Here is a 26,194-nt window from a genome sequence, read left to right as displayed (position 1 = left end):
AGGATTTTTTTTAGTCTTCAACATTGATGATTTGAGATCTGAAATTGTTTGGAGGAGCTACTTTACTTGTGGCAGAAAGTGACTGGAGTTGCAGAAGTACAAATATTTGATATGCAATATTTGTTCTTGGCAGAATGTAGCAAATGATAGGAAACAACAGACAACATTCTCAAAAGAGTTCCACATCTCAATCTCAGTAGCAAATACACTGGAACTAAAGAATTACAAAATTATTTATTTAGAGAAGTGAAACTGCAAGTAAAATCTCTTGGTTCTTTCACTGTCCAAGAGACTGGGCAAGTTCTGAAGAGAAAGCAGCGTATGTTTCTACCTGATAGCCTCATTCTTTGTGTGTAGTGATGAGGATCTGCAAGGAATAGTGTCTTTTCCCATGATACTAATATCACAACTAAGCAAAAGTGACAGGTTTGTTTCTCTTATGTAGTTCTACAATTCATTGCTTAATATACTTCCCCCCCCCCCCATCCTCCCATATATATAAAGAATCCAAGTTTGGCACTAATTTTGTATGAGATGAAGCTAACCGTACCCTGATTCCCCTTTGGTATAGGTACTTTGTCTAGAAGATAGTACACATAACCAGAAGCACGGTACAGGGCATTTTTTTAATGAGACAGTGCTCCCTAGTTATTATATCGTTAGTTAAAGCTCATTACATTCTCAGTTGCATTAATTGTAGAATTCTTATTGATATTCTTATTGAGATATTGTAGATATTTTTAGTGATACTCATTTCTCTCTTTTCTTCTGTATGATTCTCTGATCTGCAGAGAACAAAATTTTTCACCTCTCAGGTTTTGTTCCACTTCAATTTTTAAATAATTTTGTAAAAGTTATGCTGGAGTGGATAGATTTTTACATTTTATATTAAATACAAAGCAGTTTGAAGTAACTAAGGGAAAACTTAAAAGAATAGTAATGATTAATAGATAAAATTTTAACAGTGTTTTTGTAATAGCGTAATGGTGTCACTACCTTCACTAGCAAGTCTTCAGCTCTTCTAGTTTTATTGAACAGCAAGGGATTAATTCCTATATGAAATGGAGTTGAAGTGGGAAGCACAGCACATGAAAAAGAGGGCTGAAAAAGAAAGTAGGCACGTGGCCCTTCTTTATAAGCAAGTGCAGTGTCTTGTTTCCAGCTGTTGTTTCAACAAGCTAATCTTCCTAACCTTTCCACCTTTGCAAATACTCTGCCTTCTGACACTGGCTTAACACACACTGTTATACAGCTGTAACATACTGCATCTGGTGGGCTGTATACATCATAGAGCCTAAATGCATTCGTCATAGTTCAGAAAAGCATTTAGTAAGCCTTTTCTCTCTTTGGTTAACTGTTTCTGAAACTGTTCTATCGCTTTTATGACAATATATGGGGGTGGGCAGTATTGTAAAATTAAGATCAGTTTGTATGGCATAAATGTTTTATATACATTTACTACCTTAAAACTTTGTTTAGCAATCAGGATTTTAAAAATTGTTATTTTTATTAACAATTAATATGTATTAGAAGTGATATTTAGAAGATGCACTTGGTTTGGTTGCCCCAGTGAGCCAGATCCAGAAACATTCATTAACATTTCTGTTACAGAAATGGGGCAGGCAAGTCACTAATCTATGAAGATTATATAAATCAAATGCAACCAGTTTTAGCTCAAAACTTAGATACAAACATACTGAGGTGCAGGAACAAGTTACAAAATCCACAGTGTTGCTTTCTCTAGTATATTCATTTAAATTCTCAGCTTCTTTATTGTTTATAAAAATGTGAAACATCTTCCCCAAAATGTTTTACAAACTGTAAGTAAAAATGAAAGTGTTATGAAGTAAATCTTTCAATTACTTTGATTTCAGTTGAAGAAAACAAGGTCTTTTAAGGGAAGTTACAATAAATATTAGAATTTTTCTTAAATAATACACATTTAGGTAATTCTTTGGTTACAAAAATAACTGTAATTGTAGTCCAACTATTAAAAGCTAAATATATTCATGGCTTGGTCATGCAGAAGTCATTGTGTACTGTCAGAGGTACCTCTACCAAGATAGTTGCTTTTTATGGTCATATACACAGTGGACTTGTACTGATAGAATTGTTTGCTAATATCAGTTTATAAACAAGAAGGACGTTGAGTTAGCTCCTGGCCTCTGAATCTCATGCCATAGCCGTTAGATGATAATAAATGGTACAATGGATCCTAGTGAAGAGGGTGAGGGAATTTGGAGGGGGCAATTTGTAGGCAAAGGAGATCATGGATATGGGGAGAAACAAGAGAAAACAAAGCCTGTATTTAATCTAATGTAACAACAGGTATTGCTGTGACACTTCCGTTCCTCACCCAGATAAACTCTGTATGGTCATTCTGTGGTGTTTGGGATCTTCGTGGCAGCAGTCACTGCAAACATGCTGAGTGCTGCAGAATTATTGTCAGTGGAAGTGTGTTACTGGTGCATGCAGATACACCAGATTGTAGAGTTTATTATTAGTTGGCTAGATTAATCAGGGTTTCATCCATCTTGCGCTGTTTGTAGATTTGAGTTGGGGGAAGAAGAGGAAAAAGAACTTGTAATCAGGTCAGTTATTGGAGGGATATGTACCAAGCTCACCATTGATAAGAGGGAAAGGCAATAGAATAAGCCACCCTAATGTGTTTAGACATGTTTTGTTTTATTTTATGTAAAATAAGTCAATAAAAGCCTACAGGAGCTCTCAGTATGTGTCCATGTATGTCTGACACATATAGCCGTATTTAACATCAAAAAGACCCAATGGGAACATCAGAATGGAGACTCACCAGAGTCAGGCTAAGTTTCTTACTGTACAGTAAAATTGACAGAAGCCTGGACGGTCACTTCGTAAGAAGGAACAAACACGCACATCAGGAGCAGCACTGGCCTGATGTCTACCTAGCCACGACCAATCCATCCTGTGAGCCCAAACATAGTGATTGGTGCTTACTTTAGCCTTATGTCAGTTATTCTCCACTACTCTGAGGCTATAAAGCAGTTGATGGGTTTTTACAGACCCGTATCATTTGCACTCATGGATAACTTATTGATGAGGAAATGATGACTGTCAAGCTATTACGTTTAAGATGCATGTGGCCAGGTTCATTGGTGTGAGTGTGAATCTGTCCAAAGTTCTAGAATGACAGCAAACACCTACTTCCAGGATCCACCCTGTCCAGAAGCAGATACTGATTTCTCTCTGGATGCAGGCCATTCTTGACCTACACGGATCCGTGACAACTAATCAGGAAGTCAATGATAATTGTAATTGCATATGTGTGAAAGGACAGCCACTGCATGGTGTATCTCTGGCTGCAGCACCCCAATGATGTGTTAGGGCCACTGTATTGTTCGAAAGTGCTTAACTGTGATGACAAGCTGAGAGACTTTTACAAACCTGCTTCACTTTGGTTGCTTTGCAGCAATATCACATGTGATCAGTTTTATCCATTTGTCAAATTAACCAAGAATTAGCCAAAGAAATTTGATTTTGGAGAACATCAGAGAGCACAGTTCCTGTCAAGCCTTCCATCCACAAAAAAAGACACAGAATATTGTCACACAGGTTATTGGGGTCAGGGAATAAGAAAAAATCAAGGAAAGACAGCATGATGGTGAGAATGAGTGACTCAAAACTGATCTTTATCAAAAAACGTTTCAGTGTATTGAAAGAAACCAACTGCTGCAACCTGAATTTCTTATTGTACTAAGAGAAGAAATAGATAAGTGATTTTTAGTCGAGAAACTCTAATCGGTCTAGCTCCCTGTAAGCTCTATTTTCTCCCCTGCAAAATAAAAGTAGGGAAGTAGACAATAAGCTGAAATAGCTGACGTGAATAAAAATTACAGGCACACGTGTTACCTCCATCAGAGGTATACTAAATAACCTTGAAGAAACTATCTCACCTCCAAGCTGAGAGATGCAATTTTTGTTCCTAAATTATACATGTCTTGCACAACTGGTTGACAGACGTGACTGACATTTTTGTTGCATATTTGACTGATCTGTCTCTGTAGTTCTTTGTCCAGTCTTCTCAGGTTTGACTGTGGTCTGTGAGCTCTGTTGCAGAGGACATATAGGCATTTCTTTGGTTAGGCCCTTCCAAGACTTCTGCTTTCAATTGAAAGCTCAAATGGGTAATAAAATGTTATCTATGTTAATTGTATAGGCTGTTAAATATAAATTATCTGCAAATTTGTTCATTAATTTTCATACATTGCTTTATGATATACTGTTCAGAGTCATAGATTTTAACTTTTTCAACAGAAATAATATTTTCAACAGAGGCAGCCTCAGTCATCTTAATTTAATTGAATTTATTATGACTTCTTAGTCTCATATTTGCATTTTAGTTGAAGAGATAAAACTATATTACTATCCCAAAGCTGCTGAAGAGTATATGAAATGTCTCAGATTATTACTTACTCTTAAGGACAAACTTTGCTATGCCTAATACCTGAAAGACAAAGATAAGGAGTTTCTGAACATTTCAAGAAGAGTAGTCCTAGGTCTCTTAATTAAATCATTCTGCAGCAGAGATATCCTCCAGAAGCTGCCTGGAAGGGCTTCCACAGGTTAAGAACTGAACTAACTTCATTTATATGGAGGCAAAGAAAGGCCGTGAAGCATCAGAGAATTCTGTGAAACCAACTGGCAGCAAGCCATCTGTTAAGCAACCACAACTGCGTCAAAGATACCTAAAAATATATCAGTTGATTTGGGAACATAATGCCCTAACTCCAATAAAAAGGCACTTTGAAAACAATCAAAAATGTGTTTTAAAATAAGTGCAATTATTCATATAGCAATGGAATATAAGAACTGCTCTCATAGACATTGTTAGTAAGCCATAAATAGTTCGCGAAATAATTATTTGTTAGTCTCTACTTCTCTCTGGAATAGAAACTAGTGTTTTATTTCAGTCCCATTGTCTCTCACCCTAGTTTCCCTGTAGCCTGACACTTCTATCATGTCCTGTCTTCCTTTTTGCTTCTCCTGAGTTTTTCCTCATATATTGTCTGTCCGAGCCACTTTGTGCAGTCTTATTTCCATCCCACTCCATTCACACGCCTTCTCCCTACTCTCATTCCTGCCCTTCACACAGTCCTGCAGCTGGACCACCTCTCTGCAACTCTTCCTCTCCACTTAGGCTTTCTTCTTCCCACATTCCCTTCTCCCATCCAAACTACAAACCTCACCTTTCTTTGCAACCTCCAAACTAGCCTTTCTGCATTTCTGTCTCTTTCCTCAACTCTCGCTTTTACCTTCATATGCTTCCACTTCTGTGGAACCCCTGTCTTCCACCTCCATCTTGTATGCATCTGTCTTCTTTGCACTACTGCCTAATGCGGGAGAAACTGGGGACACTTCTTTGCTGTTATTTTAGTATTTTACGCAAATTTACCTCAGCATTTTCCACCTACTTTTTATATAGTCATCAGCCTCAGGTTTGAGAAATCAGTGTATAACTTCGGTCCTGATGAAGGCATCGGTGTGACAGCTCTGAATGAAATCTCCTCATCATATTTTCCTGCTTCTGCCCACATAGTAGTGTCATCATCCCTGCTGTAAAGCGAACCAGGGGCAAACAGCCTTGATTTGTGATTCATTTTGTGCCAACACCATGGCCCCTGCAGCTGGCTGACAGTGAGACTACCAAGAAAAAATTGCCCATGAAACAACGTTTTACAATCTTGATTCAGCCTTGTGTCGTGGTTTAACCCAGCAGGCAGCTAAACACCACACAGCCACTTGCTCACTCCCTGCCCTGCAGTGGGATAGGGACGAGAATCGGGGGAGAGGGGGGAATAAAATTAATGAGCTGAGATAAAGACAGTTTAATTAGGACAGAAGAAGAAGGGATAATAATAATTATTTTATTATTATGATAAAAGAATTGGAATATACAAAACAAGTAATGCACATTGCAGTTGCTCACCACCCACCAGTTGATGCCCAGCTGGTTCCCAAGCAGTGCCCCCCAGACAACTTCATTAGGTGAAACAAAGAGCTGTTACAGATAGACCCAAAGTATCTCCAAATCACTGCAGCACTGCTAATTTCATTCATATATGTATATCTAATTAAGAGTGTGCTTCTCAGTGTGATGATGATATCGGTTTCTGTACACTGCATATTTTAGGTTGTTTTATGTGAGGACATCCCACCAGTGGACCTTCCAGTGGCTGATTTCAAGAGCAGATGTCACTGTAAAAGTTGTTTACTCAGCAGCAGCCTTTTCTGGTTACATCCATCTAGGCAGTCTGCGAATATGAAAACAGGAAGCATTCCTGTTTGTAGAAGTCTGCCTGCAGTAATAAATATAAGCATATATCTTTTGAAACAAGTATTTTTAGAAACTTCTATTGAGGGCTGTACTGCTGTTTGGACTTTCTGCCCTTTCAGATTTTGTTGCTTAGTCTATACATTTTTAATAATCACATTGCCTGCCAGCAGTGACATTTTGCGAAGGTCATTTTTCTTGTGAAGTTGGAGAATGGACTTGAATTTCATTGAAGGACTCCCTGAGCTGCAGGATTGTTGTTTATGGAACTCTCTTGCATCTGGTACTACCTTTGAAGCCTCTTTAGAATTTTAACTAATGATATCTTCAAAGTGTCACTCTGCTCAAGGGCAAAAAAGAAATCTCAAAATGCACTTTATATTTAAAACCAGTTTTGAATAGCTTTGAAGCATGGAATTAGCTGAAAATAAAAGGCATAGATATAGAATTGCTATGTATACACACACAGAGAATTCCATGTTTCACCAACTTTTTCATTGTCAGCAGTGCCCCTTCACCATTGCAATGCCTTTTTCTTGTATACTATAAAAATCATCAAGTCTATGGATAGTCTTAAGAATTTTTAATGTGATTGATAATTTAATACATCAGCAGGTATCTATAGGCAATCTTCTGCAGTGGAGAGGTTTTAGTTTTGTCTACATCATTCTTAGCCTGCTTCTTCTCATTTCCCCTGTGTAGAAATACAGACAGCAGGTTGTATTTATGTGCTTTTTCTGCTTCTGAGGGTGGCAGATACTAAAACCAACATGCTATGCTTGAAATAAAAGAGACTGTGATGTCAGCTACTGAATTATAGTTACTTGGTTTTGTGTAAACCAAAGTTCCTTCTTCCCACAACTGAGCACATGCCAAGTTTGCTTATTCATAAAAGATCTGAAGGTTTACCTGGTATCTGTGTCTGATGTCTTCTGATACTGACATATTCCTTTAAATCATGTTAAATGTTAGTGGCAATGTTTGAGAAAATGGCTACTTGAATATCTGTACTATCCAGCAATATTTTTTTTCTGTTTTATTTATTACTTCCTGTAACTGTTTTAGCTGTATAGCTAGTATAGGACTCCTGGATCATTCTCACAGGGATGCTATTGGGTTAATTCTGTCATTTTCCTTCTCTATGACTTTGTTCTTCTGTTTGTAAACTAGGAACTTATAAAAGTACAAGAATGTAATTTATAATTTAATCTATCCCACAAAATAATTTGTCTGGTTTTCTTCCATTTTATTCTTTTGCTATATCAAACTGCCAAGAAAATTTAGCTTATTCAGAGTGCTCTTATATTTAAGATGTGCTTTTCTATTTCTATTTTGATAGCTGTACCATCAAAGTGTTGTAGTTTAGCTGGAAGTTTTACAATGGATTTCACAGTTTTATGAGCATTGCTAACATTTTAGTTGTGCCAAATAACTTAGAATCTTGTTTCAGAACGTGAAATAAGATGATCCACTGAACAGCAACTACTGTGAGGGAAAGGAAGAGAGGGGTAGGACTATAACTTGTCATTGAGGTGTTAAGTCCTAACTAAGGTTAGAGATTGGGAGGCTGGATGGATTGTGTGCCTGAGAAAATTTGTGTCAGGAAGTAAGGACAGAAGGTTGTGCACGTTCCAGAAAAATAATTTTCCATCTGATTCCCTATGTGCAAAAAAGGACTAAAAAGACAAGAATTTTCAGACTCTGCTTCCAGGCTTTTCGATGCCCACTGCATATGGACTGCTTGTGAATAAAAGCCACCAGCCTGTTTGGAACTGCTCTTTTGCTGATATGATCAAAAGGGGAGGCCTCAGCCTCTGGCCATTATCATTACCATTTTACTATTTTCCTGCCTGCCTGCTACATAGGCTTCCCTTTGCAAATTTTTTTTTTTCTGTCTTCTGCGCAGACTGATTCACCCTTCTCATGTCTGGGAAAATCTCAACAGGAAAATGCACATGAGATTGATGAGGAAGAGAAGGCAGTTACATTTGATCTTTTCTTTGCTTATTCCCAAACATTCTTTCCTTTCTGTTAGAGGGAGTTGTTATTTATGTGGTGTTGGTTAACATTTTCTATATATATATAGGGTCCTGACTTTTAACATTTTCTATATGAGTCTTTACAGTACAGCTAACAGTGCTTCTTCCCACCCTTTCCCTATTTTACACAACCAAGAGAAAATTCTTTAACATATTTCAGTGTTGAGAATCTAGCAATGACGTCGCTTGGCAGAAACAAAAAAAGACATTATTCTTACCCAAATTTTAGCTGGTTTTATGTTTTTCTTGTCCTTGTACTTCTTCACTCACTTTGTTACTTAATCTTTGATTGCAGGCCACTAAAGAAGTAATAGAGCGAGAAGCCCCAGGGATGGCCCTGGCAATGCTGATGGGATCACTTAATGTTACTCCTCTGGGCATGCTCTCTAGGTAAGACTATTTCCTTCAAAATATGAGGTGAACTATTTCCTTAGAAATGCACATTGTCATGAAATGATTATACACAAATAACTGAAGATTGGCACTGTTATCAAGACTAGAAGTCTTAACTTCAGAGAAATGGCCAATTTTCAAGAATGGTAATTGCATTCTCTCATTTAACTCCCTTTGTTGTCACTATTAGACACTGTATTCTCGTGTATTTTCTGTGCCAGGTTATTTGTAATATTGATGCATGCTGTTATACAGCTGTCTTTTCATCCTAGAGGTGTGACATTTCGGTGGTGAGTGAAGAATTCTTCTATATGTTGTTCATCAAGTACTAAAATGCTTTGTTTAGCAAAAAAACCCCTTTGATAAATAAAAATGTATTGTTTTGATATTGGTTTTATTCCAGTATCAATAAAAGTTCTCTGAATAAGTTAAATGGTATTTTATCCCATGCCTTCAGATATAGTACTTAACTCCTAGAGTTTGGTATTTCCTACCAAATAAGTAGTAGCTGTTTCTCAGCCTGTTGTTTCTTTTTTATCAGTGACATCACTTATCCTGTGTTTTTTTCTGGAGTTGATTTTTATTTTATTCTTTCAATGTACCTCATTTTACCCATGATAGACTTAGTAATATCAACACATTTCATAAGTTAGTTTGTGCTTGCACATTATTTCAAAGTAACTAAGAAACAACGGCCATTGCAGGTTAATTTCTTATTGTATAATGAGGGTATAAGAAGTTAATAATTATATAAGAAATGAAGGAACTTTAAAATCTGTAACTTTGTGTTCAGATACTTACATTTCTAAAGGACATTTAGATGAGAGATTTGGTGATTCGACAAGGTATTTTAAAACTTGTCATATCATGTGTCACATATCTGAAAGGTCAATGTTACCAAGTTAACACCTTCAGATTCTGTCCAAATTAGCAAGTATTTTCATTTTTTTTATCTGATATAATTTTTTATATCGTAGTTTGTGTTTATCTGAAGGGAAAAAATAACGTAATGCTACCACAAGGACAGGAAAGGTTAATTGAGATGTTCTGTTTCTGATCAAGAAAAAGATAGCCATTTAGATGACACTACTAAGTTTGATTTAGGATATGGCGTGATCAGGATGGCCTGAAAGGATGTTGTAAGGGTAGTGGAACCAAAATGCTAGATAGCAACCTGACTCCTCTGTACATATAGCAAGAAAACATCTCTTAAACTACAGCCACTTTCAGTAGTAATTGATGACAATGATGGGACATAACATTACAAAGGTACTGCATGCAATCATATTAGGCCTTAAAAAATTTACCAGTGAAAACCTTTATTTCAGTCCTAAAAGCAATCAGTACGCAAAAGGCCATTCTTTTTATACAGATGATAAAGTTAATTACACAAAAATTACAACATTATGGTTTCTTGTGCAATCTCAGTTCTTCATTAATACACGTGTGTGTTATGATTACATTTTTTTGTAGAATTCCTTTGCAGATGCTTAAGATGGAGGAAGGAAATTTACTTGCCTTTGTTTTGGTTGTCCTATGTGTAATATTGGTTTTGGTGCTCTTTAAGCAAAATCTTCTCTGAATGCAAGCTCACCTTCTCTGGGATTTTTCTTACAACATGTGTAATTCTAAGACACAAATTGTTAATAAGTTTTCATAGAAAATTCTGCAAATTGATTTTTGTAATCCCCTCTTACAATGAGAACTAAGGCACACATTAAGAGAAGTCAGACATACACTAATTTTAGGTACACAGTTGGAGAAATGTAGACCCTAATTTTTCAGAGTATGTAACACTAAATGCCACTTGTCATAAGCTTACCTCTCGTTGACTTAATTTTGAAATGAAGTTCTGATGGATAATTTTGCATGTAATTTCTCTGACTTTTCAAAAAAACAAAAGCAGAAGTTCCATTATGCAACATTAAGATGACACTTCTATAAATCACCTGCAGGTTTGGAAATGTTAGGTCAGTCATGTTGAATTTTATCACATGAGCTTTTTAAAATGGTTATAAGTTATAGGCTGTCTTCCTGACTATGGGCCAACAGTAGAAAGTGGTGAGTTATCTTGTAGACTGGATTCACAGATACTTATGCCAAATGAAGGGCACTGATACTCTCATAGTTCGGATTCAGTCCCAAGGTCCAGCAGGGAGTATCTTAGAACATCATAGATCTTTTCATGTGTTTCCTGTAAGTATCTCCTTTTCTTCTCTGTGACCTTCCAAAACTGTCCTTGTCCCAGAATTATCTCTTCCCATCATCCAATTCCTTACCTGTTAACTACCCATGCCATGCCAGACTTTATTGAGGCTTTTTGAAGGACTCTCTATCTCCTTGCCCATCTATACTGCTTTTACCAGCATAATTTCTTCCCATGGAGATCATGTTCTCCATTCCTACTTCTGCATCAGATCTGCTTTCTTTCCTCCTACATCTGTTTTTTTTTATTTCTCCCACATCCTGTTTTTCTTCTAGTCCCTTGCTTCTATTTGTACTCTTCTTTCTCAGACTTCTTTGTTTTTTCTTAAAATTTCTGTCCACTGCATCACAAGGCTGAGGATAACATGAGATCCATAGTATTTCCCTCAACTGTTATACTTTTGGAGGAATATCATTAATTTATCTGTCAAATTACCCAGAATGCATGCACATTTTGTGTGCTTTTATGTTACAAGCACACACAATATCTTTTTTCAAGCCATGCAGTTCTTAGGTACTTTAATTACTTCTGCATGCTCTCTTGGCATCTCCATTTCTGTCTTGAGCCACTAGATGTGATTACTGACAGCTGAAACTTGTAGCTCTTAGGATAATGGTTGCAGGTTTAGTTGTTTTTTATTAGTAGTTGGTTGTACTGGTCATTTAGCTTATAATGTTCAAAATTACTTAAAGTGGAATACAAGAGTCAAGAAAAAAATTATTAAAGGAGCTATCTGCCAAACACATTTCCACCTCATTTTAGTTCCTCTGTGGATAATTCCTATTTCCTTTATTTTGAATCTGTCATAAACTGTATCCCACATACGGGATTTGCTGGATTGAGTTTGTACACTGTAAATTTGAGTACTGTAACTAAAGTAAATGAGCACATTTCTTTAACTCAGGCTCTTCATCTTTGTATTACAGTAGATCATTCCTCAACTACCTTGAATTCCTTCTTAACTGAGGGTATATAGTGTGCAAGAAGTGAATATGAGAAAACAGAGTCTGGGAGTCAGGCAATATTCAAGCTGCCAGCTGAAAATAAAATTCCTCTTCAGGCTAGCTTGACTGTGATATCAAAAGTTCATTTTGTGGCACAAAAATGGTCTCTGTGCTATTTAATTGTGAATATTATGACAGTTGTCACTAGAATACTTGCTACCCTGCTAGAAAATGCCATGCTACCAATAAATGACATTAATCACTGAGAAGTATTTATATAAGAAGAAATCCAGGGAAGTTGGCTACCCCATAAACCATGTCCTTTGACTCAAATTTTTTGGTAAAGTCCTAGCAAGAAATTATTTTCTTTTCTATTCTGTCTTCACTTATGGCTCATGGGTTTTTTTGATAAAGAGATTGTTACACAGTTTATCTCAACTATAGCCTCTGTATCTTTGTGATTTGGTTTCATCCTTTTACCTTTTTCTTATCCTTATATCCCAGCCCTGGGTTTTTCACCACTGATCTTGTAAACAGTGGAGAAAAGCAGGAAGCACTCTTACAACCTCAAGACAAAATTCAGTAATTTTATTTTTTTTCTTTAAAAATATTTAGCTGAAAGAAGGAAGAGGGAAACTAAACAACAGAAAGCATTCAGCACTTAAGTGTTTAAGTTCAGCCCTGCATCAGCACCAAAGGAATTCCCTAAAGACAAAAATTAAAATAAAATATTCCATCTTTGATAGTTCCTTTCATCTTCTTTTGAGAGGGAAGGAAAGATTGTTAGGAAGAATTACATAGGAATTGCATAAGTGCAGTTTTCACTTGAGAATTACTTGCCTCTCTGCTTTTCTCATGTTACATGTTTTCAGAAAAAGAAGACATACTTGAATGGATGCAACCAGCGTGACTTAGTATTTTCACCTGGCAAGGGAAGCAGTGTTTGACACCATCAGTTACGTTACAAAGGAACCATGTGTATGAACAAATAGTCACTATATCAAAGAATACATTGGATGCAAGTAAACGATAGAATTAAGGGAGCTACACAGATCACAGATCTAAAAAAGGTGGAAAGCTAGCCAGTGTTTATACTATCAATTAAATGTTAGACTCTGTCAGCCTTGTTTGATGCTTTTTCAGCTCAGCTTCTCCTGAGCTGTTTTATGAGAACATGATCGGCAAATATTTTTAGATGTTGGAAACTGAGTTTACAGATTCTGATAAGAGAATTTATCTTAAGTGTTCTCTTCTTGTTTCTACAGTGGAAAAAGTCCCATGCAAGAATTTCACCCTGGGTTTCTTTCTTTTCAGGCCTGTGTGTGGAATCAGAGGGAAAACTCTCATAATTAATCTGCCAGGTAGCAAGAAAGGGTCACAGGTAAGAAGTGTTCTTACTGATCTGCTACCGAGGACCCATGATGAGTACCTCCCATTGTTCTGAATGGTAGAAAGTAGCCGCTACACCAGATTGTACAAAACTGAGTTGAAATGTATATCCATATAACCGAATGCACCATCGCTCTCAGTCAGGGACAATACAATTCCGATTTGATTGAGGTGACCAGGGCAGCACTACATGTAGTGCAAGAGAGCGCTCTCTGTAGCAGGCAGTGCTAATGAAGAGTCTAATGGTCTCTTACACTTCCTCCTTCTCTAGTCAGACTGTACCTGATCCCTGTGCTGTCTACAGCTTCCAAGAAAGCATTCTTTTTCACACAGAAGTAAGAGGAAGACCTGGTGTAGAATAGAGCTTGATGGAGTATGAAGATTATTCCCAATTTTGGTCAGCAAGAGGGAGAAAATAGGAACATAATTTCTGAGAGTTTGAGGATTTTTTAAATCTTCTGTATATGAATATCAGACTTTACACCCTTTATAGTTTGTTTTCTTCCTGCATTTTGCTCAGTTTGGACAGAGAAGTTGGGCTTTGTATTTTTATTCATGCTTACTTTCTGACTGTGAGAAACACAATTAAACATCAGAGTGATTTTTTTTTTTTTTTTTTTTTTTTTTTTGGTGTTAGCAAGGCTAGATCTTTCCAGTGCTTGCTCTTTCTGTGTAATTGGCTGATAGATCTGGAAAAACAGCCTTCTTCACACAAAGCTGAATAGTGGGCTGTACAACCTGATACAAAGCTGCTAAGGTAGATCCCCCATCCATCACAAGAATACGTTTCTCCAGGCCTCAGAATATATCAGTGGCTTTGTTAAAAAATGTCTTTACCTCTGGCCTCTAACAAATGCATACCTGGTAGTTCATCAGAATCTTCTGAACCAGTAGTACCCAATCACAGAGGAGACACTACCAATGTGTTTGTCAGCACAGCCCTGCAGTCACCGTTGCTTGAAAGACTTATGTCTGAAGATAAATAAAGAATGTTTTTATATGCTGTCACCTGGAAGCTGAAAAGGAAATGTTTTGAATACTGTTATCTTAAGAAGCCATCAGAGGTTTTCTTATACACTGTCTGTGTGTTTCAGTTTAAGAAGTCAGTAAGCCCTTTCTGTGGTGCTACCATTCCTTAGAGCCTTTTTAGGAAACCTAATGGACTCTGTAAGTGAAAAGAAATTGAAAAGCTTTGTGACAAGCATTGAAGGATGGTGAGGCAGAAGTATACCTACTTGAAGTCTTCCAGTTATGAGTGGGAAGTCATATGTATGTACATGTATTTAACATATCAATGGGCGCCACATTAGTTCTTAGAGAACTGGGGCACCAGTAAGAAAATTTTTTCACAAGTCTATACTTCTTCTGTTGAATTATGAAAGAGATGAAATAGCCTACAATCTCTAATGGTTTTTGTTGTGTTCAGTAGCATGCTAGGTGTAGAAAAAATAGTCATTTTCCACCCTGAGGCACTCAGACTATGAAGATAGGTAAATAGTAGAAAGAGATTGTGAAAATAAATTTTAAAATGTTAATAAGTATTTTAACAATAGTTTGATATAAAGTAAGTAATAAAAAAGGTAATTCTGCTAGAAAAGAAAAAATGTCTTATGATTTCATTATACAAGCAAGCTTTTTATAAACTCATGATTTATTTGTTCCTGTCATGACAATACTCTGTTCCGCTACAATTTAATCTGAAACATCTTTAAAATATCAGATTTCAGCAAAGATTTTTAAGATGAATAGTAGAAAAAATTGTTACATAACAGTCTGCATCTCAAGAACCAAATAGGATGGGTTGTTACTAGGAATTTCTCTCATTGCTCTCTTTTATGACTTGCTAATTTTCTTTCCATCATATTAATACAATCATATAAGAAGCTTATATAAAGCTATGAAATTGCAGCAGTATTATAATTGCAGCAGTATCATTAATAAATTATTAAAATATTAATAGAAAATGGCAGCAGTGTAAATGTTTCATCAAACGGACGCAATGCATGCCAAATGTGTTTTGTCCAGAGAATGTTAGTGTGGCAGGTACCACTAAATCAAGTTCTATAGAATACTTCGATTTTTGTGTTGTTCTGGTCTGTTTTATTTTCTTCTATCCTTGCAAAAGGTATTTAATGTTATGAAAGAGGGCAAAGTGTGAAATTACCAGATGGTCATTGAAATAATTTGTTCTATGGCAGTTTTCATTGTGCTAACAGTTATCTAAAACAATGAGTTTTACAAATAACGTGAGCTTTTAGAGTACTTACTGGGAACTTATTCATCAACATTCAAGCCAACAAGGCTTTACTTCAGTGGTAGGAGTGGAGAACATGCTTCTCTAATGAGGTAATCATTAATGTACTTTTTCATGATTATTGGTCAGTTCCCAGACTGTTGTGCTTACTTGAGGTCTGCTTTTTTACTGAAGTAATGATGGTTGTATGCTTCAGTATGTTAAATCATTTTTAAAATAATACTGTGGAGGCACAATAACTCTGAGGTTTGCAGTTACATTAGAAGTTATAATTCTTTATTATGTTTACAAATATATTTTAATATATATTCATTATATACAGCATCTTATGCTCATCCAGTTTACTCCAGTTCTTCAGAGTGCCAAACTGAATGTTTAAAGAATTTATAAATCTATGAAGTAGTCTGACTTTTCTTTACTCTTAAAGGAGCGACTGAAAGGTGGGTTCTTACTTAGAAGTTCTGAGGAAATACAATATTCATAAGTCGTGTTTTTGATTTACAAAGTGGCTTATATAAACTCTAGTAATTTCTAATGGATGGTTTGCTCTTTATTTTGTTTACGTAGTCATTTTTATTTATTGAAAGTATTTGTTACAGTATCTATTTACAAAATGTTTATCATTATTTTCTGGATATTATAAAATGTTGAAATACATTTCTAAAAAATCTTCCTTATACTTGAAACAAAACTGAAAATGAAATGCCACAGAAGTAGTAATGTCAGCTTCCTCTGTCAACTTGTATGTTCCCTAACTGCACTGCCATGCCAATTCATTCTTGTGACCCTGCCATAATTTTCCAATAATTTAGTGTTTATATGCAGTCTGCTCAAATGACATGAAGAAAACTCCTTACTGAAGTGCCTGGGAGGAGGATGAGAGTCAGTAGTCATAAATTGAAGAAGGTAGCTTCCAGATGGTTAAAAATAAAAGGAAGAAGAAAAAAATCACTTTGAGGGTAATTAAGCATTAGAACAGGTTGTCAAGAAAGGTTGTGGAGTCTCTGTTCTTGGATTTTTTTCAAGAGTTTGCTGAACAAAGCCCTAAGCAAACTGTCTCAATTTCATATTGACCCTGATCTGAGCAGGAGGCTGCAGTGCATGACGTCCTGAGGTTCCTCTTTGATTTGATTAAATACTAGTGTATTTTAGCAGCAGAGGTATGCCCATTATGGAACAAGAACAGTTACACAGCATATGCATTTTTGCTTTCTCCAGCCATATAAAATAAACTTTCTAATTGTTTTTAAGATAATAGAGGAAGGAGAGAGTTGAAAAATAGATTATTTATGAACAATTCAATTTCTTCTGAGTTACATAAAATTATAATGACATCAGTGTAGTTTGTCATTCTTCCAGTATATAGGATAAGTCCATGCATAAAAAAGGATATAATTATATAAAAGTATAATTATGGAAGCCCTTATGAATTGTTCCCTAATTGTGAAGGAACATAATAAGAATGATTTGAAGCGAATATCCCTGCAGGGATAGAGTTAATGTTTTTATTCTGCATTTTTGTAGCATTCTGCCAACTGCTGCAAACTGATTTCTGTATTGTATATTCATGAAAATTTAACTCTTGTTTTCTGAAGTTTTAATCCAATATTAGCTCAATTACAGTAGCCCTATTGTACAATGCACTGTACTTGCATGGAAAAAGGCAAAAATATATAGTATAGTTCCCAGTTCTGGTTCTGAGTTTGTTTTTTTACCCACTAAGAGCCAATGCATGGGGCAGTCAAGGTTTTATTTATGGTCAGGTGAAAAGATACATCTAAATCCTGGATATATTTTAAGAATAAATCTGAAAAATTCCTGTTCACTTCCGCAGGTAACTTTTCATAGTCATTTCTCTTCTTGTTGTGCATAGGAATGCTTTCAGTTTATACTGCCAGCCCTACCTCACGCCATTGATCTTTTGCGGGATGCCATTGTAAAAGTAAAGGAGGTTCACGATGAGCTTGAAGATCTACCTTCACCACCACCTCCTCTTTCTCCTCCTCCAACCACCAGCCCTCACAAGCAGACAGAAGACAAAGGAGTGCAGTGTGAGGAAGAGGAGGAAGAGAAGAAGGATAGTGGAGTTGCCTCAACAGAGGACAGCTCTTCTTCACATATAACAGCAGCAGCCATTGCAGCTAAGGTAAGTCTGGCTTGTTTCTCTAAGAGACCCTTTAGTTTCTATCTCACATACTTTGCACCAATATTCATTTGCATGTTAAGACTATCCACTGATGTCTCTGTGGTCGAACAGATATATTTTAGATACGTTTTGTAGAAATATAGCTTTGTAAAAATAGATGAATCCTGTTTTGGTAATGTTTTCAAATTTCAGTGGGAGATATATTGTCTATTTTCTTGACAATAACATGCATTTTTATGATACCAGTCTGATGTGACAGGCTGGTTTTGATTTTTTTTTTTAATTAAAAGTACTCGCATGCCTGAACGTGCAAAGTCCGGTAGGTGGCATATTAAGGAATGGCAACAAAATTTTCTAAGCCGTGATACTTATTTTGAAATTAAAATGTTGGTTTCTAAAAACATTGATAAAAAGTATGACAGATAGGTAGCAGGTTAAGTAATAAGCTATCTGGACTACTGTATTCCAGTGTGCGTGTCCACATAAAAGATTTGGAATTCTGCCGCAGAAATAATACCATCACATTGTCTTTATAGCCTTGCTTTAATCAGTAATCATAGATCAACATTACTCAAACCAAAGTAATAAATTTGAGACTACAAAAGGAAAATATTAGATAACACTTGCAAATTATTTCTGTTCAAATTTTAAATGTTTTCCAAATAAATATATTATTTTAAGCAATATATAAATATTTACCCCAGTTTTATGTCTTCAGTTTTCAAATGGAAAGACAGTGTATTCCTATGTGTTTGGAAAGGTTTTTTCTATATTTGCTCTGCAAATTGTGCTTTTAATTCCTATCTTGAGAATTGGAAGTCTAAGTAACTCAAAGTTATATTAAACAATTTCTAAACTAAAACAGCAACATTCTAACTCTGGAAATGTGGATTCAGGTCTGAGACATCTTGACATTTCTAAGACAACTGCAGCTGGAAATCATCTCCTCATGTACAGAAAATCTTGATTACCTATCCTTTTACAGGGATGGATTAAGATAATTATCACTTGCAAGTTTTATTGATGCAAATTCTAAATTTATCGATTTCTTTAGATATAGGCAGAGATAATAATATGTGCAGATTTTAAAGGCAGAAAATACCTGACATCTAAACTGGCTGTGTTCATATGAGCTTGGCATTTCAGTGTCACACTTTGTTTTCACCTCATTCCCTTTCGGTCATTTGCTTGTATAGTTTCATGTTTTCCTTTCACTGTATTCATGGCTGTTATGTGTTGTGCATTAGAAGCATCCATCCTACACCAGTTCAGCTGTTATCATGGCAAAAGGTGAACAGCCCATCCCTGGTCTCATCAGTTATTGCCATCACGCAGCAGGCAGTGCAGAAGAACCGGTAAGAGACACTTCCAAGAGGCTTTTGCACTAACAGTAGCTAAAAATACGCTGCCTGCCTCTTAGTCTACTCTGTGAACAGACAGTGCTATTTATTTTCTTCTAACAAAGACACATCAGTGCTATATTTTAGAGAACACTCTACAGAAAATACTCTGTTAAAGATACAGGGCTAAACAAGGTAAAGTTCATGTGCGTTGTCAGTTTGAATCATTTGGCTGCTGAGATAATCATATAAAGCCTGTGTTTCTGATTAGTCATCGGATTTATCATCTAATATACTCAATAATTGAATATAATTAAAATAATCTCCTAAAATTACTGCTTTAGAGGTATGAAATTTTTGTAACTTTTTCCTCTTTGTTTGCCTTGCTTTGCTTTTTTCTCTCAATAGTTTGTCAGCATAATACAGCATTTGCACTGGGTGTTCATAGTTTGCTCTCACCACTTGCAATTTCTCCCTTAATTTTGTATTCTGTTTAGAAGTAGAATTTCTCAAAAGCAGAAGAAAAGACTTGAGGAGTCGGGATACAGTGGACTTTTTATAAATTACTTAGTGAATAGTAGGTGGCTATTTCAATGAATGGTAGAAAGGACTTCATTTATTATAACTCAGAGGTTATAACTCAGGCTCTAACAAAATGCTATACTTTATATTCCATCTCCCAAAGGTTTAGTCTAGGTTTTAATCAAGATAGAATAATGGCTACATTATCATTAGCAATGAAATGTAATTCACTGTATTCCTAAGTGCAGATTAGAGAAACCTAAGGAGGGCAGTTGGCCTAGAGAGACTTATGTGGTCTGATCTGTTCATTCCATGTCAGCCAGCAAATGGAGTGCAAGTTGTTGGGAAAATGTCACTAGATTTGATGACCAGAGGCTGCACTTTTTTGTTCCCTTGGGCAAATAGTAATTTAAGCTATCAATCAAATAGCATAACACCTCTGTATTTAAAACATGATGACCATGTCACTTGAAAAGTCAGGTAAGAAATGTGAAGGCTTTAAAGTTCACACACCTGATGATAAATCTATGTATGTGTACATATATACATACACACACATTTATTCCAATAGTTTCATTTTTTTGAGCTGAGGTTACTAAACTACAATTTGCACTGTATTCTTTAGTATCAGTAAAAGAGTGAATTCAGCCTCTCTGAAGCACACTGTTAAACTGTCATCCCGGCTTCTGTGCCCTTTTGCAAATTACTCTTCAGATGTTGTTTTGTGCATTCTATGATCCAAATTAGATCTTCAAACACAGAGCAGGAAGTGGCTAGTTTTTCAGAAGGTTGTTTTGTTTAAGCTGTCCTTTCTCTGTGTTTTTAAGACAATTTTGCTCTTGTATAACAATCCTCGTAATTACCATCTACAGCTTGTTTTCTTACTACCTCACCAGCACTTTCATTGGTTGTTCCAGTCCTGGGTAAAAGAGAATAAAGAGCTCATATCTTTTCCTTTTCCCTCTTCTTGACAACATTTAGTTCTCTAATACAAAAACACAAATATTTAAACCCATATAGAAATACTTCCGGAAAAGGTCATACCAGATAAAAATTGTAGAAGCAATGACTGATCGATGTGGTAGATATCTTTCTCTGTCACTTCATTAATTTATTTCTCTGTCAGTAGGTTACAACGGGTTTTCCACTCCAGCAAGTGCAAACAGAAAGTATTTTCACTGAACTTAAGAGTTTTATTGTACCCTATTTAGAGTTTTGAGACCTCTAACCTCTATTAAATTTGTTTGAAACTGGAAAACGAGTTGAAAAATTTTAATGGGAGACATCATAAATACTCAGAGTGTGACTTTGCAGAAGTGTAAAAAAAAATAAATCTATCCAAAACACATTAATATTCCTGCTCTTCTTTATTGCAGATTTCCAGGCTCCAGGAAACACAGACATTTCTCATGGGTTTATCAACCTCTTTAACAGGGTTAAAAAGAAGTTAGATCTGTTAGATTTAGAGTGCGTACATTTAATTTTAAAAGGAAAAAAAATTATTAAGTGTAGGTGAGAAAAATGAGATACTCCTCGTATCACATAACATATATGCATAGAAATACCAATCATATTCTATTGTCTCTTTCACTTAATTGTTTATATCTATTATATGGGTTTTTTAATTTATGTTTATGCAGTATACATCTTAGTACCTTCCCTGAAATCATCAGGTTGTAGTGGTTTAAAGAGAGTATTAATGCTGCTTTTAGCAATATAACATGTTCCACTGTCATATTAGAGAAATAAACCTCTTGAGAGCAAAATTTGTGACTGTGAACTAACTTAATTCTCTGAGTGAGATTTTGTGTCTGTGAAAGATAGCAAGCTGAAACTTAGACTTGTAGATAGGTTTATACATGGATTGTTTTATGGAAATTGTATTTTCTGTAAAGGTAGTGATTAGGGAATAATTCTCATTGAAATGAAATGCCTGTAATCATCTTTTCTCTTTATCTTCAGCTTCATTTTCTGATTAATGTCCTGGCTGAAATTTTACTTAAATTTTAGTTTTCTCACAGGCAAAAGTTAGTACTTCACATGCTGTTCAATGGAGACTGGAATTGTCTCAGTTACTGCGTTGCAGAGATAGCTTTTTTTGATCTGAAAAAGGTGAAAGTGATACCAGATAAAATTTTAGAAACAATGATTGATGGATATGGTGGATAGAAAAAAAAAAAAAAACACACACACACCAAAAAAAAAAAAAAATCACAAACAAAAAAAAAACCCAAAACAAACAAACAAACAAAAACCCAAAACAGTTACTTAGCTGAAGGTGATGAGACTATATGTAATATCTGCTTACTCTAGAGTAACCAGAGTAAACCAGGGAGAACTGGATCATGGTATCATTTGCAAAAGCAGTATTTTATTTGTACTGTGGGATCTTGGAGTATATATAAAAGAGGTAATGGACCCATACACAGTCATATCAAGATTTGTGCAGCTGTTTATCAGAGGAGAGTAAGGAAAAGTTGTCGTAATTGAAGAATTAAAACTATTATTTCTTTTATTGTGTCTTTATTTTATACTTTTATCAAAATGTAATTTTTTGCTGTATTGGCCTTTGTCATGGAGATTAAAAGGAAACATTAAAAGTTGTAGCTAGTACTGGAACTATGCCAATATAAAACTTAGGGATGTCAGCCTATTTGTGTTTAAAATATTTAAGATGGGATTTCAGAAGAAAAAAGAGAACAGAATGGAAATGCTGCTTTTGACTACAAACTGTTTGCATGATCAAAATATCATTGTCCCTGTTTACCTCTATTTATAGTACATCTCTAAGATGCTATTTTCAAATCAAAATACTCCAAATGGAGGCCAGTTAGGCACTGTTTCTGGAGAGGAAGATATCCCCAGCATAGTTATCCATAGTGAAGAGAAAGTACTGACTTCATAATTTATAGTGGGGATTGCAGCACAAGTTAGCCTTGAAAAATCCTCTGAGGAAAGTTGGGGTTTTTTAAGTGCTGACAGAAACTGAGTGACAAAAAATATGGTCAAACTAGAAACACAACAGTAGAACAGAAAGCAGGCAGTTGGTAGCACGCCTGAGAACAAGTTCTGTTTCCACACAACTTATAAACAAGTTATGAATATGAGAAACCCTTAACATGTGGAGGAGGGCTTATGGTGAAATAAGATCCCATAGTTATGACCCAGTATCTCTAAGTCAAGATTGCTAATTTAGACATAGTAATTATTTATAGAAGGAAACCAAGGAAGTTGAGGGGGATAAAAAGACTTTAAAAAGCAGTATTAATTTACTTGAGTCTTAAGATTGGTCATTTTAACTGCACAGGGACAAGCAACAAAGCTGTCTTAATATCCTAACCCTGGTCCTAAGGATGCAACAGATTTTAAAAGCTAGGATTCAAGCTTGCTCCTGAAAGGAGGTATTTTCCAGTGGCTTCTATTTGCCCTAAAGCCTTAGTAGGCAAGAATGCTCAAAATGCCTAGATGCAGACTGGGTATAGCATCTCCATTTAAAAAACATCATGGTTGGAAATGTACAATGTTAGTGGTTTGGCTGGTCACCGGATCTTCATTTCTTGCTTCCTTTTACTGTTTGCTGCTGACATCTCTCCTGAGCATGAGGTTCTTTTGGTGATGCTCTTGGAACTTCAACATCAGGCTGAGCTAAGAAATTCTTAATGAGGAGAAAGATCTTAAAATATGCATATATATATTCCTTCAAAGATCTGAATTTCTACATTTTCTGGTCTGTTGTGATAGAAAAGTGAATTGCAGGAAGTAAGAGCAATCTGATCTGATAGAAGTGCTGCCTCTGACAAAGGAAGAGGTTCAAATAATGAAAACAAGAATAAGCTTTTGTAGAGGTTGTGTTATAGCGGATTATCTGCTGCATTTTGTGTTGTAGAACTATTAGAGATCAGTTCTTCTATTTATCATGTGTATGTCATGCCATTTTACACAAAAAAAATAAAAAATTAATCATGTTAAACTAGCAATCTAGTCAATTACAAAGCTGGCATAACTGCTGGCCCAAGTACTGCAGTAATAAGAAGCAATAGACTTTCTAAGATGCAGTATATTAAAGCTAAGAAAAGCTTTGTTCTTAAATGCATTCTTCTACCTCTTTTGTTTGAAACTGGTGATAAAACTGAACAGAAGAGTCAGAAGATAAAAAAAATATTATAGATTCACTTTTATAACTGAAAATAAGACCACTTCCTCACTGTTGTAAGTTTGTGTAATTCCATTTAAGTGGCTTAATAGTACCTGCTAAAGGATCTGTCCCTAAAATTCCAGCGTAGAAATAGAATCATAAAATAGAATCATAGAATGGTTTGTGTTGGAAGGAACCTTTAAAGATCATCTAATACAACCTTGCCTGCAATGAGCTGGGACATCTTCAACTAGATCAGGTTGCTCAGAGCCCCATCCAACCTGACCTTGAGTGTTTTGAGGGACGGGGCATTTACCACCTCTCTGCACAACCTGTTCCAGTGTGTCACCACCCTCATCGTAAAAAATTTCTTCCTTATATCTAGTCTAAATCTACTCTTTATTAGTTTAAAACCATTACCCCTTGTCCTGTCGCAACAGGTCCTGCTAAAAGTCTGTCCCCATCTTTCTTATAAGCCCTCTTTAAGTACTGAAAGGCCACAGTAAGGACTCCCTGGACCCTTCTGTTCTCCAGGCTGAACAACCCAAACTCTCAGCCTTTCTTTGTAGGAGATGTGTTCCATCCCTCTGATCATTTTTGTGGCTTCCTCTGGACCCACTCCAACAGGTCCATACGTTCCTTGTGCTGAGGGCTCCAGAGCTGGATGCAGTACTCCAGGTGGGTTCTCATCAGAATGGAGTTCAGGGGCAGAACCATCTCCCTCAACCTGCTGACCACACTTCTTTTGATGTAGCCCAGGATGCAGTTGGCTTTCTGGGTTGCAAGTGCACATCACTGTCTCATGTCCAGCTTTTCACCTACCACTACCCCCAAGTCCTTCTCCTCAGGGCTGCTCTCAATCCCTTCATTCCCCAGCCTGTATTGATACTGGGGGTTGCCCTGACCCAGGTGCAGGACATTGCACTTGGCCTTTTTGAACCTTAAGAGATTCACATGGGTGCACTTCTCAAGCTTGTCCAGGTCCCTCTGGATGGCATCCTTTCCCTCAGATATGTCAACCCCACCACTCAGCTTGATGTCATATGCAAATCTGGTGAGGGTGCACTCAATCCTACTGTCTACATCATTGATGAAGATATTAAACAGTACTGGTCCCAATATAGACCCCTGAGGGACACTGCTGGTCACTGATCTCCATCTGGACATTGAGCCGTTGACTGCTACTCTCTGGATGTGACCGTCCAACCAATTCCTTATCCACTGAACAGTCCATCCATCAAATCCATCTCTCTTCAATTTAGAGAGAAAGATGTTATGGGAGACTCTGCCAAAAGCCTTACAGAAGTCCAGATAGATGACATACGTAGCTCTTCCCTTGTCCACTAGTGTAGTCATTCCATCATAGAAGGCCACTAGGTTGGTCAGGCAAGACTTGCCCTTGGTGAAGCCATGCTGGCTGTCTCAATCTCATGCTGGATGTCTCATCTCCCAGTCCTTCATGTGCCTTAGCACAGCTTCTAAGTTGATCTGTTCCATGAGCTTGCCAGGCACAGAGGTGAGGGTGACAGGTCGGTAGTTCCCAGCATCCTACTTCCTACCCTTTTTAAAAATGAGTGCAATGTTTCCCTTTTGCAAGTCACCATTGGACTGCCATGACTTTTTTCAAATATCATGGAGAGTGGCTTGGAAACTACATCAGCCAATTCCTTTAGGACTCTGGGATGCATCTCATCAGGTCCCACAGACTTATGTATGTTCAGGTTCCTCAGGTGGCCATAAACCTGAACTTCTGTTACGGTGGGAAGGACTTTGCTCCCCCAGTCCCTGTCTTGCAGTCCATCCACTCAAGAGGTGTGGGGAGAGAGCTTGCCATTGAAGACTGAGGCTAAAAAGTTGTTGAGTGTTTCAACCTTCTCCTCATCATCGTTACCAGTTTGCCAGTCATATTCACTAGGGGGGATATGCTTTCCTAGCAGGACTTCTAATATATTATGTGAAAAAAAATACTGAATTCTGATTTTTCCCTTCAGAATACATTTTAAACCCAGTGTTGGCTTTGAATGGTGGTTGCTAGTGCTTTTGCCTGTACTCCCTCCAGAGCCCTGTAGCTTTTGCAGTAGAAACCTTACATCAGGAATTTTTGTAGCTGAAATAAAGTCTTCAGTACATGGAATGAAGAGTATTTACTCACTGCATGACATTTCTTATGAGACAGTTTCTCACTGCATGATATTTCTTCAGGGGGGTTCAGTCATTGCTAATAAATGGTTTTCTGTTCAGAATATTGTTCTCTAGTTAGTGAATGGGAAGTCTGCCTCCCTTCATGTCATGGTAGAAATTACTGTTGGTTGTTGTTGGGTTTGAAACAGAGGATTAGGAGGAAAACTATTACTTTCTTATTATTTCCTGTTGTATGTCTGATTCATAGTTTTTTTAGGACAAATAGTATGTTCTGTGCTACTTCAATTAGAATATGATCACACATATTTACTAGGTATTTGTTACTGAAGTTATGAGAACATGCCATTAACCACTGACAGCACAGAGTATGAGGA

At 36.5% G+C, this 26,194-nt stretch overlaps 1 protein-coding gene across 25 annotated transcripts in view; it reads left to right on the top strand.

The window, feature by feature from the left end:
• The window catches only part of GPHN (gephyrin), a 293,302-nt gene that overhangs the window by 168,407 nt on the left and 98,701 nt on the right, over nucleotides 1-26,194 (top strand). For 13 of the 25 annotated variants that reach the window (XM_042790899.1, XM_042790909.1, XM_042790907.1 and 10 more), the window contains 4 exons: nucleotides 8,645-8,739; nucleotides 13,207-13,273; nucleotides 17,409-17,681; nucleotides 18,929-19,036. In XM_042790899.1, coding sequence (XP_042646833.1) covers nucleotides 8,645-8,739; nucleotides 13,207-13,273; nucleotides 17,409-17,681; nucleotides 18,929-19,036 — 543 coding nt within the window. The remainder of the gene's footprint in view (nucleotides 1-8,644; nucleotides 8,740-13,206; nucleotides 13,274-17,408; nucleotides 17,682-18,928; nucleotides 19,037-26,194) is intronic. The other 12 variants (XM_042790904.1, XM_042790910.1, XM_042790897.1 and 9 more) reach the window with 1 other exon arrangement.

The sequence above is a fragment of the Tyto alba genome, unplaced genomic scaffold (genome assembly GCF_018691265.1).
Source record: "Tyto alba isolate M040663 unplaced genomic scaffold, T.alba_DEE_v4.0 Super-Scaffold_18, whole genome shotgun sequence".
NCBI classification, from domain to species: Eukaryota; Metazoa; Chordata; class Aves; order Strigiformes; family Tytonidae; genus Tyto; species Tyto alba.
Note: the sequence above shows the minus strand (reverse complement) of the source record. Positions and strands in the feature narration are given on the sequence as shown.